The sequence below is a fragment of the Pelodiscus sinensis genome, chromosome 3, assembly GCF_049634645.1.
Source record: "Pelodiscus sinensis isolate JC-2024 chromosome 3, ASM4963464v1, whole genome shotgun sequence".
NCBI classification, from domain to species: Eukaryota; Metazoa; Chordata; order Testudines; family Trionychidae; genus Pelodiscus; species Pelodiscus sinensis.
Window position 1 is genome coordinate 103,432,999 of NC_134713.1, and position 15,864 is coordinate 103,448,862.

General features: G+C 40.5%; 1 protein-coding gene across 4 annotated transcripts in view; it reads right to left on the bottom strand.

The window, feature by feature from the left end:
* The window catches only part of SHPRH (SNF2 histone linker PHD RING helicase), a 99,379-nt gene that overhangs the window by 59,426 nt on the left and 24,089 nt on the right, over window positions 1–15,864 (bottom strand). For 3 of the 4 annotated variants that reach the window (XM_075924373.1, XM_075924374.1, XM_075924375.1), the window contains exons 7-14: window positions 14,690–14,795; window positions 13,578–13,831; window positions 11,739–12,395; window positions 8,164–8,415; window positions 5,543–5,621; window positions 4,837–5,000; window positions 4,498–4,754; window positions 1,000–1,121 (exon numbers count right to left, since the gene is read on the bottom strand). In XM_075924373.1, the coding sequence (XP_075780488.1) occupies window positions 1,000–1,121; window positions 4,498–4,754; window positions 4,837–5,000; window positions 5,543–5,621; window positions 8,164–8,415; window positions 11,739–12,395; window positions 13,578–13,831; window positions 14,690–14,795 (1,891 nt within the window). The remainder of the gene's footprint in view (window positions 1–999; window positions 1,122–4,497; window positions 4,755–4,836; window positions 5,001–5,542; window positions 5,622–8,163; window positions 8,416–11,738; window positions 12,396–13,577; window positions 13,832–14,689; window positions 14,796–15,864) is intronic. The other variant, XM_075924376.1, reaches the window with a different exon arrangement.

The window sequence follows — 15,864 nt, forward strand, 5'->3', positions numbered from 1 at the left end:
TGGCTCACAGTACTATGCCCAATTCCTGGATCAGGAGAGAGTGACCTCTCTCCCTACTTCAAGGTGGTCAGTTTTCTGGCAAACAAGGAACCCAAAACCATATATTTTTGAACCAGGTAAAACCAGGTTATGCTATTTTCTCCAGGAGTCAGGCTTCTCCAGACTGGATACCTGCTTAGGGACTTGCAGTAGTCACCACTTAGTGGTTTTAATTCCAGCAGGAAATTATTTAGCAAAATCATGAAGCCATAATATAATCCCACTTAGGAAGTTACACACAACTTTTATAAAGTTGATACAGGCTGAACCTCTCTAATCCAGCACGGATGTCCGGCAACATCCATGGTCCAGCATGATTTTATTAAGTCAGATGTCCACTTATGTGGCCAAGTTTTCTGTGGTCCCATAAAATTTGTTTACAACTACCAGTCCTGGCTCTCAGTGTTCTGTGCTGCTAAGAGCCCAGAAATCTGTGGAAAGTGTTGGTAATGCAATACTAACCTCCCATGGTTCAGCAAACTGGTCAGGCCCTGAGGATGCTGGACTAGAGAGGTTCAACCTGTTCAAGAATCTTAAGTATCCTCTGTATCTGTCACAGGAGCCACTGTCACAGCCCTAACAAAAGTTGAGACAAAAATGTCCCTAATTCACCACAGTTTTACGTAAGTGCAAATCAACAGACTTCAGTGGAGTTACACTTGAATCACGCCAGTGTGATAGCAGAATCAAGCTAGATTTGTGACTTTTATTCTCTCTTGATTAATCTAGACCTTAGAAAGTGAACAAAGAATGTTAGAAAATGCAAGATGCTGTGATGCAGTTCACAATATACTGTACCTCTTCCTTCCCTGTCAGCTCAAAGAAATTTGTTGGCACTTCAGATGCTGCGTGTATACTTTTTCAGTTTTCTGTTACTGCATTATGTACTTTTTCTTAATATCAGTGGCCACCATAGCAGCTAAAAAGGGTGTAGTAACATACTGTAGCAATCTGCTTTACCTTTAATGATATGGATACCAGCTAAGCCATTGAGAGCACACACCAGTTGACGATGGGCTTCCTCACATTCTGTTCGACATTTCTTCTGCAATGAAGTTAGTAGCTCTTCCATAGTCATGGTGCTGAAATAAAGAGCTAATGCATCAACTTTGAAATAAAATAGACTCTGCACTTGCATGAAAAGTCATATTAGAAGTAGCAGATGTATCAAGCAAACATATGTTTGCAACACAAATAATCTCTAGGACAATATAGTGAAATGACAATTTTAGCAATCAATCCTTCAGATACAGTATTTGCACACATTGAGTTATGCACTATGCCCCAATCAGTAATTTTATCAGGGTATATGTCAAGAGAATAGAAATAAACTCCTCCAACTCTATGAAGACTTGGGAAGAGCATCTTCTTCATTCATAGCCACTATGTCCAAGTCTCTGCACTGCAACAACACAGTATCATTCCTCCAGAGACAAGGAAACAAAGGCTATTCTTGAAGAAAAAAGAAGAAAAAGTTATGCAACTGATTTTTAAATCACTTTCTCTCAGGGAGCAATTCATTACTTCAGCAACATGACTGAGCTCTACCAGTCTCTCAGGGGCCTGAGAGAATGCACTGGCCTCAAGAGATCTTTCCACACTGTAACAGGTAGTTTTTATATTTTAATTCTTATTTGTATTGCTTATCTACATAAGGGCAAACTGAAAAAAGGATCCTACCGTGTTAAGGGTTGAACAAAAAATAAGCAATGAAGCCCTAAACAGCAAATCTGGATAGACAAAACAAAGTACTGGGGAAAAGAGATATAACAAGCAAGTGAACAACATGATGGTTGGCAAGCTTTCAGTACTCCTGTTGCCTTTCCAGTGGGGGAGATAGAGGTGCTACTGATTTAAAACTGAAATTTATACTGAGCTACTTTTCTCAGTTGTACTGGCAAATATGCACAGCACCTTTTATTCACTCAGTGCACAGTTAACCTGTGGAACTCCTTGCCAGAAGATGTGGTGAAGTCTAGGAAATTAACAGGGTACAAAAAAGAGCTAGATGTACCTAACCTCCATGAATCGATCAATGGCTATTATTCAGGATGGGTAGGAATGGTGTCCCTAGCCTCTATTTGTCTGGAAATAGGTGATGGGGAAGGATCCTGTGAGGATTATCTGTTGTGTTCCCTCCCTCTGGGGCATCTGGTATTGGCCACTGTCAGCAGACAGGATACTGGACTAGATGGACCGTTGGTCTGACCCTGTATGGCCGTTCTTATGTTCTTAACCACTGCTAATATACTCTACAGCTCTAGCCAGCACCATTAATCTTTTATTTTCATAAGCATATAGAATGAAAAATTTCTAAAAGCAAAACAGAAATGGCACACACAAATTATGAAACTAAGGCCTAGTCTACACTAGAAAATTAAGATGGTTTAATTATGTTGGTTGAGGTGTGAAATATCTACATCCCTGAGTTGTGGAGTTAAGCCAACCTAAGTCCCAATGTAGACAGTGCAAGATCACCAGAAAAATTCAACCTAACTATTAATACTTTGGGAGGTGGATTACCTACAACAAGAGAACCTCTTCCATCGGCACAAGTAGTGTCTATACTGAAGTGCTAGAATAGCACAGCTGTGCCACTGTATCACAATGGGCACAACCCCTTAATTCAGTTAACTTCAAACAATCTGAGGCTAAGAATCAATTTCAAGATAAAGTCCTGATTGAGTTTAAAGTCTAGAAGAACCTAAAAAGTATTCTGTTTAGGAATGGCTAAGACAGCCTTATTTGCTGCTTTCACTAGATAATGACAAAATTAATATGGTCTCACAGGTGTATCACACTCCAGGTGTCATTTCCCTTATTTCAGTCCAATTCTCCTATCACCACAATATCCAACAATTAATTCTTTTCATTCACATGCAAATAAAAGAATTCATAAACCAAATCTTCTCTGTGTTCAGGGAATGGTCCACTGCTGCAAACAGGACTGGTTCATAAGAGAATAAATAAAGAGTGCCTGCAAACTGCCTTTTCTTACGAAGTTTTTACTGAGGGTTCATCTTTTAGTCTTGGTCCTTCACTACAATTGCTATGCTGCTGTTATCCATCAACTTTCCACTGAAATCAATGCAGAGCTAGGATATTCCTGGTGTACTTAGCAACATGGCTCGCACACTGTGCTTGAACATCACTGGAATGTTTGGCAGTATTCACATAGTAATGTGCGATGGATTGAGAGAGGGAGGGGAAATACTGACATTTCTTGTGTTCTACCTCTGCTTCCATACTTTTAAATATATCAGGCTGGAAAATCCTACAACAGATTGTCTGCAGCTGTAGCTATTAGGCAACAGAAGAGGCATAATTCTATGCTGAAGGTGTCTTGCGAGGAGAGAGTGGAGGGACTAAGGACACAGAATAATGGACACACAGGAAAGATATATAGAGAGCAGAGAGGAACAAAGGAAAAGGTGACTGGAAACAGCAGAAATACATTCATATTAAGGACCAACTTCGGTTCTTTCCTGCCTGTAGCACCAAGAGATTGAAAAATGCAGAAAAAAAACAGTGCTCTCAGTCCCTGAGCTAGAAGTATGCACCTATATCTATATCTATCCATTACTGCCAACGAAAAGAGGACTCATTTGCTCCAACATCGCTTTCTCTAGCATTTAGGAATTACTAGAACTAATAAGCCCATTGCGTCCTTCTCAGCTTCTGACATCAGATAAGATCACGCCTGATACAGTATATCTGCAAATGGCTCAACTGGTAGGTATAATTTTTGACTAAGGGCTGCAGCACTGACAGCCCTATGGTATTTACGCATGTGAGGGGAAGGAGAACATTTTTATAAGTGTGTGCACAAAAACAAAGATTTTGAAAGTCTAACCCTAAATTTTAAAACACAAAAGTTATTTATTAATACCAGTTTATTTAAAACTTAAAAAAAACCTACTCTGTGCTGCTTATTCACTTTGCACATAACTCTTCTTTTACACACTGAACCCTGAAGACTAAATAGGTTCATTTTTCTCTCCTACTCAGCTTCATTTTTCAAGTTCTCATGCTGTAGTACAACGTTTTGTCAGCAAACACTGAAGACAAATATAAATTCCACCAAATTTAGTATCTCAAAACTGTATCTAATAATAAATATAGTACCTCCTCCAGTATAGTTCCCCTCTTCATCACAGAGAAAGGTTAGTCTTTGGAAAAGTGCCAAATAATGAACACTCAACATTGCTTTCTCTAGCATTTAGGAATTACTAGAAATAATAACCCCATTGTGTCCTTCTCAGCTTCTGACATCAGATAAGATCACGTCTGATACAGCATAGCTGCAAATGGCTCAACTGGCAGGTATAATTTTTTTTTACTTTAACAACATTGGCCCCCTGATTCTGCACTAATAAATTCAATGGGAGCTTTGCCATTTATTTCAGTGAATGTAGGATCAAGCCCTCAGTGTCCAGTTTAAGCATTAATAAAATTCACCTTTTCTGCAATGGCAAAAATTCCCCACGAACAGCTTGCGGATGACAGCAGGCCTGCCTCAGCCGCAGCAGAGGGTACAGAATAGAAGTGACAGTCCTCCTGTCTAGGCTGCTTAGTTTAAGAGTCCAATCAGAAATTTTCCTGAGTTTTGCTAGTGCATCTTGGCAGCACACTTCATGCTGACGATGATAGAAGTGTCTTTCCACAGGAGAAAAGTGTAGCCAATGCAAATCTTCTGTCTGAGGGGGAATTTGAATCTGCAAAGTAAAAGAAAATAAATTAATAAAATGTTTTAGCGAAAGCGCTATTTATGAACAATTTTTTGAAGTCCGTATTTACTTGATCAATCACGTCCTTCTTTGCTGACCTCCACATTACGCTGGCAATTAGGTTGTAGAGAGGCTGAGGATTTTTCCTACAGTACGGTCGATACAAAAGCTGATCCCACCAATGTTTGACCCAGTAAGGATCAACTCCAAGAAAAAGCACTAATCCATATAGATCTGATAAAAGAAGAAGCTTATTTTACTAGATGCTATTTTAGAATGCCAAATGAAAACATTTTCAACAGGAATGTCACCAGGTTTGAAATACCTACATGCTTAAATCACAAAGGCAGACTCACAGAAAACAGATGAAGCTCTATGAAGTTTACTGTGTGCTACGGTCTTTTGACTGAGACCTCAAATGTCAAGGTCCTGTCTGTTTCATGTAACTTTAAAGATTATACAACACTTTCCATAAGGATTGGAGTTTTCCCAAGAATCTTATTTAAAAAACCAACACTGCTCTCTGTCATTATTTCACAACTTGCAGTGCACCAATTGCTTACTACCTCCCACCCAGAAGTGGCTTTCACTCCTTCAATAGGACCTTAATATTATGACAAAGGAAATCAATTAAGATTTACAAACTATAAGCATTCTTCTCTAGGATTATAAAATATCTACTACAGAAACCTAGGAGTAACAAAGTTGGAAAGTATAGTTCTCTCCAGGAGCCCCAATTCATCAGAGCTATGTACACTACAACTAAACAAGCTTACCTTCTAATCCTCGCTGCACAGGAGTGCCACTTACACACCAGCGATTGATTCCACTCAAACGGAGTGCCATTTCTGCAGCCTAGTGAGAAAAAAGATAGAAATAGCAATAAGTAGAAAAACATGAGAAGTCTGAAAGAGCCAAGAAAAAGATCACTCACTCTAAAGAACCATGACTGCATGCATCAGCCTTGCAAAAATCTACTGTATTATTGCCTGTGGAGGGCAGTATTTTTGATTGGCAGATAAGAGGTTTTTTCAATAAGGGTATGCCTACACTTGCACCCTAGTTTGAACTAGGGATGTAAATGCAGGCATTCGAAATAGTCAATGAAGCGGGAATGGTTCGAACTAATGCGTCCTGGCGCGCACTTCCTGGTTCGAATCAGCTGTGATTCGAACTAGCGCGCCAGCGAGATCATGCTTCATTGACTATTTCGAATGCCTGCATTTGCATCCCTAGTTTGAACTAGGGTGCAAGTGTAGACATACCCTAACATAATAATAAAGTAGGGGAAATAAAATGTTGTGCCTGGACTGAAGAAGAAAACATCAGGGTCATCAGTATAGTAAGAGAACAAACTAATTTTAGTTCTACAGACTTTCCTACATGTATAACAACTACTCCATTTGCTTTCATATAAAGGAAAGGAACTGATCCAGAGCAACAAGTTTCAGATGGCTACCTCTATAACCCTAAAGTATGCCAGACAGAGTTTGCTGTGATTATGGTCTTGGTGCTCTTCGTTTCCTACTACTAACTCCCATTAAAAGACCACTAAAATTATATTAAATATTCCCTGACACTTTTATATACAAATAATTGACATATTTGCCACAAGAATGTTAAATAATCATTTGGGGGAGTGGAGATGAATATCATCATAATATGGAAGAGTGAGAACTCATGTATTACAGAAAACTGATAGACGTATAAGCAGAACTGATACCTGGTTTTTTTCTCCATACATACACACATATGCATATGTATACACAAACACATTCAAAGAAGGGGGTGGCATATACACACAGAAGATTCATTACGCTTTTATTTATTTTAAAAACAAATAGATCTCGATAGCTGCTGAGATCTATCACAAATCTCATTCAAACTTGAATGAAGTGTTTATAACAAGAAGGTAAGTTAACAGATGTGTTTGTAATACAATTAAAAAAGTGATAGACTGTTATGAGAGTAGCATTTTCTGGTTTTATCTTCCTACCCTGGACAAGGGGGTAGACAAACAAATTAAAATAATCTCCCTCTGCAAACTGATAGAATGAACCTAAAAAGAGAGTCTCAAGTTATTTCCAGCTATTTTACATTTTCTAGACCTAAAGGACATATTAGTGTCTCTAAACCAGTGGTTTGCAGATCCCTGAGGGTTCATGAGGGCACTTTAGGGGTTCTGCAGAAAGTTTTAAAAAGTTAGGATCGGGCCCACTACAGTGGGCGCAATCCTTACTTTTCTTCATCTCCCCCCCCTTCCCCAAGTGTGTGTGTGCGGGGTGGGGGAGGGAGACAGCAGCCATGAGCACTGGGACATGGATTGCTTTTGATCCTGTTCCCCGGAAGCTAAGGGAACATGGGAGAAGTGTTTGCATGCCATGCATGCCTCTCACTCTTGGCTGGTGTGTGAGAGGCATGCATGGGATACAAGCACTTTCCCCTTGCTCCCTTAGCATTTGGGGAACAGGATCAAAAGCAAGCCACATCCTGGCATGCACAGCTGCCACCTTCTTCCCTCAACCCCCCCCGCATTCCTGAAGTTCCGCCCTTGCCACCTACCCTCCTGAAATGACACCCTGAGGAGCTGTCAGCTCCAGAGCTTTCTTTCATCACGAGAGCCTCCTTGTTCCATGGATAGGCAGGGGACAAGAGCTGAGGAAGCAGTGCCAATGGGGGGAACAGCAGCCAATGGGACCTGAGAAGCTCCATGCCCTGCAGTCTGCACATCCCTCAGTCCACGCTGAAGCTGACAAGCTGCGACTATACTCTGGAGTTACCTTATAAATGGCTCAGTCACTTTTTACCATTTTTTTCTCTCTTTTGAATACGTCACCCTGCGCTAACCATTCAAAAGCTATTAGAGTGGTGGGAAGGGTTTAGTTGGGCTAGCAAAAATGGATCATTTGGAGGGGGTCTGTGAAATTTAATAGATTGAAAAGGGGCCCGTATGCTTGAAAAGGTTGGGAACCACTGCTCTAAACCATGTCACTGAATAGGTGAGTGAAGTGTTTGAAACCATCAAGCACAGTATACAACAGGGGTGGGCAATAATTTTTGAAGGGGGGGAGGGGCACTTCATGGATTTCAGAAGTGGCCATGGGCATACTTGGCCACATCCATGATAAGTGGACATCTGGCTAACCAAAATCATTGCTGGGATAGATTACATTAAATACTTTGAGCTAAATACACGTCACAACGTACCAACAAGGGAAACATTCAATAGTACATATCTCCAAAGGAAAGCAAACTAATAGTCAATTCTGAAGAAAAGATTATAAGGATCAGTTTATGTTAAATACAAGTTAACAGTCAAGAAGTAACTTTATCTTATTTTTTTCCCTGAAGTTACAATAATCTTGTCAACCTTTTTCAAAACAGGAGATTTCCTTACTTTTGCAGTGGTGCATTCAACCATTTGTGCTTCATCTAGGCAGATCCTCCACCACTCCACTGCTACTAAGGGACTTGGGATGGCCATATACCTCTTCTGGTTCCTAAAACGGCGCCCATCTTCACTGTTACTATGAGGGATGTCTACATAGTTCAGCTCAGTGCGAAGGACATCATAAGTGGTGATGACTACCTCCTGCTCTGCTAACATGTGAGGCTGCAAGAAGCCATGTTTCTTCACGCCTTGATACACCTACAAACATTTATAGATACAAATATGCAAGCAAAGACTGAAGATAAGAAACACTTTGTAACAAAGTATAAGATCTCTTTATACTTTTAAAGCGCACACACTTAAAAATGTCCTTTGCATAATGTAGTGTCAGTTCACAAAAAATGGCTACCAACCTTTCTGTAACTTGCTCTTCAAGATGTGTTGCTCATGTCCTTTCATGTGAGGCACGCATGCATCACATGCACATTTGCTGGAGAATTTTTTGCCATCAATGGTATGTCACGCCAGTTTCAGCACCCACTTGTGCCACATACTTATGCACTGATAGAAACAACCCGGCTGGCTCCTCACCCTCTCAATTCCTTCTTGATGTTAACTCCAACAGAGAGGCAAGAGTGTGGGCCATGAAAGGGACATGAGCAACACATCTCTAAAAATAAGAGCTATGGAAATATTAGAATCCATTTTTTCTCTGAATGCTTGCTCATGTCCAGATGTATGAGAGGAATTATCCACTGCTAGAAGATGGCTCTGACTACATCAGGGCGAAGAGTCTGCTTGTGGCAAGAGGAAAAAGAACTGCTGAGATTGTTCCAGGCTCCTACAAGGTAAGAAGCTTTGAGGTGAATTGACTGCTTCACACAGAATTTCCACAAGCGAATGGCCTCTTGACATACGGGAGAAAGAGTATGTCCCTCCATGTCTGTTGTTGTAAAACATGGCTACTATACTGTCTTCAAGGACTCAATGAACCTTGCCTGAAATATAGGGTATAAGTACCTGGCATGCTAGGTGGATCACTTTGAGCTCTCTGACATTTATATGTAAAGAGAGTTCCTCCAGGGACAGAAGACCATGAGTTCTGAGTTGCTCAAGTTGAGCCTCAGATGCATCAATTAGGATATGGAGAATTAGGGACTGAAGAAGGGAATGTCCAAACCTACTGACCAGGGATTCCTCCACCAATCTAAAGACAATCTAAAGAGGTGAGGACCTGAGCTGGAACTGTAAGCACCGAGTCCAAATGAGGACGGCCTGGCAAGTGGGCCAAGGCCAGACAGGCTTGAAGGGTCTGAGGTGCAGTCTCACATGCTGTACCAAGTATATGTATGTGTCCATATTATCTAATAGTCTGAGGAAAAAAAATAGGCTGTAACAACAAGGTGGGCACTGACTTGAATATCATTGATAACACTGGGCAGTAAAAAGGAACTGAAGAGTGTGGAGTTAGCCGGGCCCCTTATACCAGCACATAGGCATGCAGCACAAGAGGGTATCAGATCCAGCCCAAAAGATACCACTGCAGGAAAAAGTTTCCTGAAGATTGCATGTGGTGCAAGCACACCTAACATGGAATGGACACGAGTAAGCACTCAAAGAACATTTGCACTAAAGAATATTAAGTTATACTGTGGAAAGGAAACAGGATTTCCCAATTGATTATTCTCCCCCTAGAGAATAAAAGGATTTCTGTACTTCATATGATAGTTGTATTTTAGCTTAGTTGCTTTAACATGGATTTAATACTCAGCAATATCACGGAGGCAATTGTTAAAACATGCAAACATTGTCCATTAGGAACAATGTGCAAACTTGAGTAGACTATTATTTCTAGCTTCCAATAAATCTCCAAAAAGAATCAAAGAAACACATGGAACCAACATGAAAGATAGTGGCAAAAGTAGCAGTAAAGTCCATGATTTCATGTTCGGTCCTTTAGTGACCTTCCACATAAAGTCTTTAAATAAAAGTATCTTTGTAATTTGTAACAGAAAGTGTGTGTGTGTGTCTGTATTTTACTTCAACATTTTCATCAATACAATCCTTTGTGAAGTAGCTGAAACGGGGGGGGGGGGGGAGGGAAGCCTAAATTCATACAATGAATTAAGCCTTTTAACTGATGTATTTCAATGTTAAAATGTTATATATCTCCAGAAAAGTGCAATAAATACTGACAACTTAAAAGTTTATACTTTGACTACTTTAAATTATTAGCCCCACCTGTTATACCTTTCCAGCAGGATTGTGAACCGTTAATAACTGTTCTCTGGGAACGGTTATCAAGCCAGTTATGCACCCACCTTATAGTAGCCCCATCTAAGTTGTATTTGCCTAGTTTATTGATAAGAATATCATGCAAGACCATGATATTTCACCATGTTTTCTTGTAGTTTACACCACATTACACATCTTTTAATGTAGTTTTATGGGATTTAAGGTTGCAAAGTCAAGCAATCAAAAGTTATGAACTGCAAGAAATAAGGCTGCCTAACCAATTCATTTGGGTCCCCTTGTGTGTATGCTTTATGATTCAGTCTTTAATTACCAAATCAAATGCTTTATTTTTCAGTTTCCTGATTTCATTTTCTGTGCTTTCTGCCACAACAGGAGTAATTTCAGGTCCTACTTTGCCTCTGAAGCCCCAGAATAAAACATGTTTAGTCACTCTATAGTGACAGAGCATGTACGTTTGATTGATATGTAGGAGCTGTGAGGGTTAGCTTGCTCAATGCAGACAAAATCTTAGGAGAATGTAGAAGGGTGTGCAGACTCAAATTTTTCAGAAGTTTATTTGGCCATATATGTGAGAATTTTCACATGGATGGTGAAATGTACAACTCTGACACAAAGGCCACTCTTCATCCAAATGTATGTCTTATGTTCCTAAAAGTTCACAATTTAGAGTTTCAGCAAGCCACCTGCAGGTGTCAGGAAAGTAGTACGCCTCTTTTCCCAATGTATTCTCTGGTGATTTTTGGTCTCCTTTTTTTGAAGCATCAGAGTTGGCCATGGCTGGATATAAGACACTGGTTGGAATGAGTCAGTGTTCTGAGGTAGCAGTGAGCATTCTCTTACTCCAGTGCTTAACTGATTGGTTCTGATTTCACATGCATTGGGTATAACTCATCACTAAATGTGACACTGGGAGGGAATTTTCCCTGAGGTCAGATTGGCAGTGACAGTTGTGGGGTTGGGGATTACCTTCCTCTGCTGTGTGAGAGTGCAGGTCACTATCCAGGATATATTTTATATAATCATCCCGCTGCCACTGAGGTCATAGGTCTTGGTGAACTTTGGTCACTTCTATTCTCTCCCTGTGACACAATGACTTAATCTTCTGAGGAGTGCAAAACACTTTGGTCTAATTTCAGTTGTTGAGTTTAATGGGAAGGTGTTGGTAGCCTGCGATGTACATGTACATGAGATCAGACTGAATGATCTGATGGTCCCTTCTGATTTTAAACTTTAAACCCACTGGCACTTGATAAGATTAGGTAAGCTTGGTTTTCCTCTTCTAACCTATGAATCTAGACATGTGAGAGGATGAGATGAAATCTTACCAGGACTTGAAGAGATGATGATCTCACATGCCTGTTGATCTCATCCACCCACTGATGGCAGATGGAACTTGGAGAGATTATCAGAGTAGCTCCTGTAGAAACTGGTTTCATTGCTACTAAGCAATGGGGACAATAAAAGGGCTTAATCTTTAAGTTTTCCTCTTTGTAGTTTACACACTCAGCATGCTGCCATAGGTGGCACTTCAGGCACTGCACACGGGCTTTACAGTCAACCAAGCCAAGCTCACCACAAATGCATTCAAAACGATAGTCAGAGGTGTTAAATGGACAAATGGAACTGGCATGCTGTAGGAATCTGCCAGCACATTCTTTGGAGTCTGAGGATTGGTCCTTTAGGATTTCAGAGTCATTTGTATTTTTACATGCACTGACAACAGGATTGCTGGAATCAATGGACATGAGGTCGTTTTGCAAATCTCCTTGCTGAAGATTTTCTTCTTTCATGCAGTTCTTTTGGCTTGTCTCACATTTTTTGTTATTTTTGTTAGTTGTACAGTAATCATGGTCTTCTGTAGGAATGTCCACCTGCCAAGGTAGTTTAACATTTTCTGAAGATGTGCCACTACTTGCTGATTCTTTGATTTGGGTTTTATCATTAGGCAAAGATGTCTTCTGAATCTTTCCAGTACTTCTTGTCTAAAAAATAAAATTAATTTTAACTTTTTTTTCTCTTTGATGAGGAAAATATAGCCATCAAAGGAGTAAACTGTTAACTTTATATACATCTACTAGGCAGGGTTTTGAGGGCCAAGTACTCAATATTAGTTTAGAATTTTTCAAGTGTTTCAAAAATCTCTTGATCATAAAACTGTAACATTTGCCAAACTTTACAGTAGCATCTTCAAAAATTCTTAAAAGACCTAGTCTAAGACTTTAACCCCAAAATTTGACCTACTTTGGGTTTTATTTTGTTTTGTTTTTTTGGTACAGTATACATATTACAATTCTTTATTTTGTTTTTAAAGCAAATACTTCAGATTTTTGGTTGAAATCAGTCAATACCACCAAGGAAGCATTAATAGGGAGCCCTTTAAATAGCACCACGCTGGCAGCATGTAAACCAAAACATCTCGATGCAACATTTGTGCAAATTAGTACAGGTTGAACCTCTCTCAACCGGGACTCTCATGTCCGGCAGGGGCACGGCTGTTACTAGATCAGAGAAACCCAGTGGAAGGCCAGAGGCAAGAGCTCTGCGGGGGCCGGGAACCCAGCCAGACTAGATGCAGGAAGGACAGTGGCTAGGATGCCTGCTGTGGGAGTCCAGTTGAGACAGTGGCAGGGAGGGCAGAACGCCAGCGGGCTCCGATGGGACAGCAGTCTGCTGTGGTGGGACCAAGAGCCCCAGCAGCAGAAGCACAGAGATGCCATAGCAAGGTTGGCAGAGCCAGGAGCCCTGGCAGCATTGCCGGTGCTGCCTGGGTAAACTGGCAGGGTCAGGAATCCTGGTGGCTGAGCAGCAGACTGAGTCGAGTGGGAGTCCCGGCAGTGGGGCCACAGGCTGGCAAGGCCAGTGCTTCCGCGGCAGGACTGGTGGGGCCGGGAGCACTGGTAGCAGAACAGCGGTCGGCCGCGGCAAAGCTGAGAGCCCCAGCGGTGGGACCGTGGGGTGCCATGGCAGGGCAGCAGGGCTTCTTGCACTTGAGGAGCCCACCGAGAGGCCAAGCCAGGAGCAGAACCAGGCTGGGGGGTGGGGCTGGTGGCAGGGGGACAGAAATGATGTCCCCTACTCTGGCAAAATCTCCCCTTTGGGATCACTCAGGACCCAAAGGTGCTGGACCAGGGAGGTCCAACGTATATTTTCAATTCTTATTTTACCTGTTTTTTAGTTCTCTCGTGTTTTTGTTCTTTGTAATTCTTCCCCAACTTGAAAGATCCAGCCAGACCATGACCTTTAACCTGTTCCACTACTTGTTCTGCAATTAGTTTTTCCAATGTTCTTTTGAGAAGACGTCGATTTCTCTGTATGTCATATCTATACACGGCACTGACATACTTAAATATTGCAATGATGGAAGCTCCCTTCTTCACATTCATTTCCTTGACAGCTGCTATTATCATCACCCGTAAGCCTACATACAGAACAAAACTACAGTTCAGAGAAAATGAAAAGTTACTAGGGGACAATATATTTATGTGGCTCTGAAAATGTATCGCCTGCTAGTGAATTAAAAAATACACACCCTAATATCAACAGAGTAAGCAGTCATGCTCAGGCTACTCTTGGAGACCATGACTTTTCAGTCAAGATATATGTACTTTTAGATAGTATTGAATAAGAGTGAAAACAAAGAAACCTTGTTTTTATTGAGAGAGATATGCAAGTACAATACTTTGTCTGCTCAGTAAACCATGTTGCTACAAGGTAGAGTTAGGTAAAGTTGTGCTGCATGGAGTTCTACAATACAGTTCACAACTGGTTTTACTTTTAAAATGGCTCTATTTTAAAGACAATTACAGCTTTCAAAGTGCAGCGCAATACTCTTTAGCAAGCTATATTTCTGCATCAGAGATAAGGCCATCAGCAAACAGCACCTTTCATACATATCGAGGGCAGCCCTTGCATTCCTGACAAGTCACCAATACAATCTCAGGCCACATTTATATTTACTGCGCTAGAGATCAATCTTCTGGTGTTAAATTTAGCAGGTCTAGTTACGACCCGCTAAATCAAATGCTGAGGGTTGTTCTGGCTAGTGCCAGTACTCCTGGCAGTTGCAAAGAGTAAGGAAAGACGGAAGAATTTGCTCCCATTGTCTTCCCTCTGTGAAGACAACACTAAGCTCGGCTTAAGATATGCTGACTCCAGCTACGGATGTATTTTACACAGCTGGAGTTGCATACCTTAAGCCAATCTTCCAGGCTAGTGTAGACCTGGCCTCAGTAAGCAAACTATTTTACATAAATTTTGTCTCTCTATGAATACTTACTGGGATAATGTACTTTCTCCTTTGACTTAAGCTCTACATTCTTTGTTTTTTTCTTTTTGTTTCCTTCAGTAGGCTGGGGTGGAACGAAGAAGTTCACCAATTTACCCTAATAAAAACAATATTCAATAACAGTAGGAGGATGCATATCTGTGATATAATTTTGAATTGTTTTATTAATTAATATTTTAATTAGAAGACTAGCAAAAACTATGTTATTTTAAAGTCATCAATTCCTCATTAAGTACTTCCACAGGAGCATGCTGGATCAGACTCAAGGTCCACCTAAACCACTATCCTCCCTCTGACTATGAGCAGTGCCTGATGCTTCAAAGGACAGTACAAAAACCTCAAGGGAGGCAGATATGGAATAGTCTGCCCTCCATATTAAGTTTAATTCTGATCTTTAATGGGTTGAAATTGACAAACTCTGAAACACAAATTTACTTACTTCTGAAGATGCTGTTATGAATTACAACTCTAGATTGATACTGGATATCCATATAAATATCCAATCTCGTCTCCATTCTTATTAAGTTCTTAACATCTACAATTTCCTGTGCAATGAGTTCCATAGTTTAATTGCACATCGCACAGATAAGTATTTACTTCTATCAGATTTGATATTCCCAACTTCTTAATTTCTTTGAACATGCCCCTATTCCTGTGATAGGAAACAACAGATATTTCTCATCTACTTTCCATTCGTGATTTTATATATTTTTATCATGTCCCACTTTATCCATCTTATTTCTTAGGTAATATTCCCAATCTTTTCATCTTTCTTTATATGGTTCTTGACCATCCTGGTTCTGTAATATCCTTTTTGACATGGGTATTTCAATACTGCATGCAGTATTCCTGGCCACACCACTGATTTACATAGAGACATAATATTCATTGAATTAGTCACCATCCCATCCTAACATCTTATTAGCTTTTCTTACTGCTGCTGCACATTGAGCTGAAGTCTTCACTTAGCCATCTACAATGACCCTTTGCCCCTTTTCTTGAGTTGCTACAATTAAACTGAGAAAGTATAGGAGTTCGTTAATTGACACTTTATTTAATTTACCACCATGTTGCCCAATCAACTAGTTTGTTTTGCTCCCTTTGAAGTACCTCATAATCTTCTTGAGTGCAAACTAACATAAAAATTGTGTGTCAGCTACACTCAC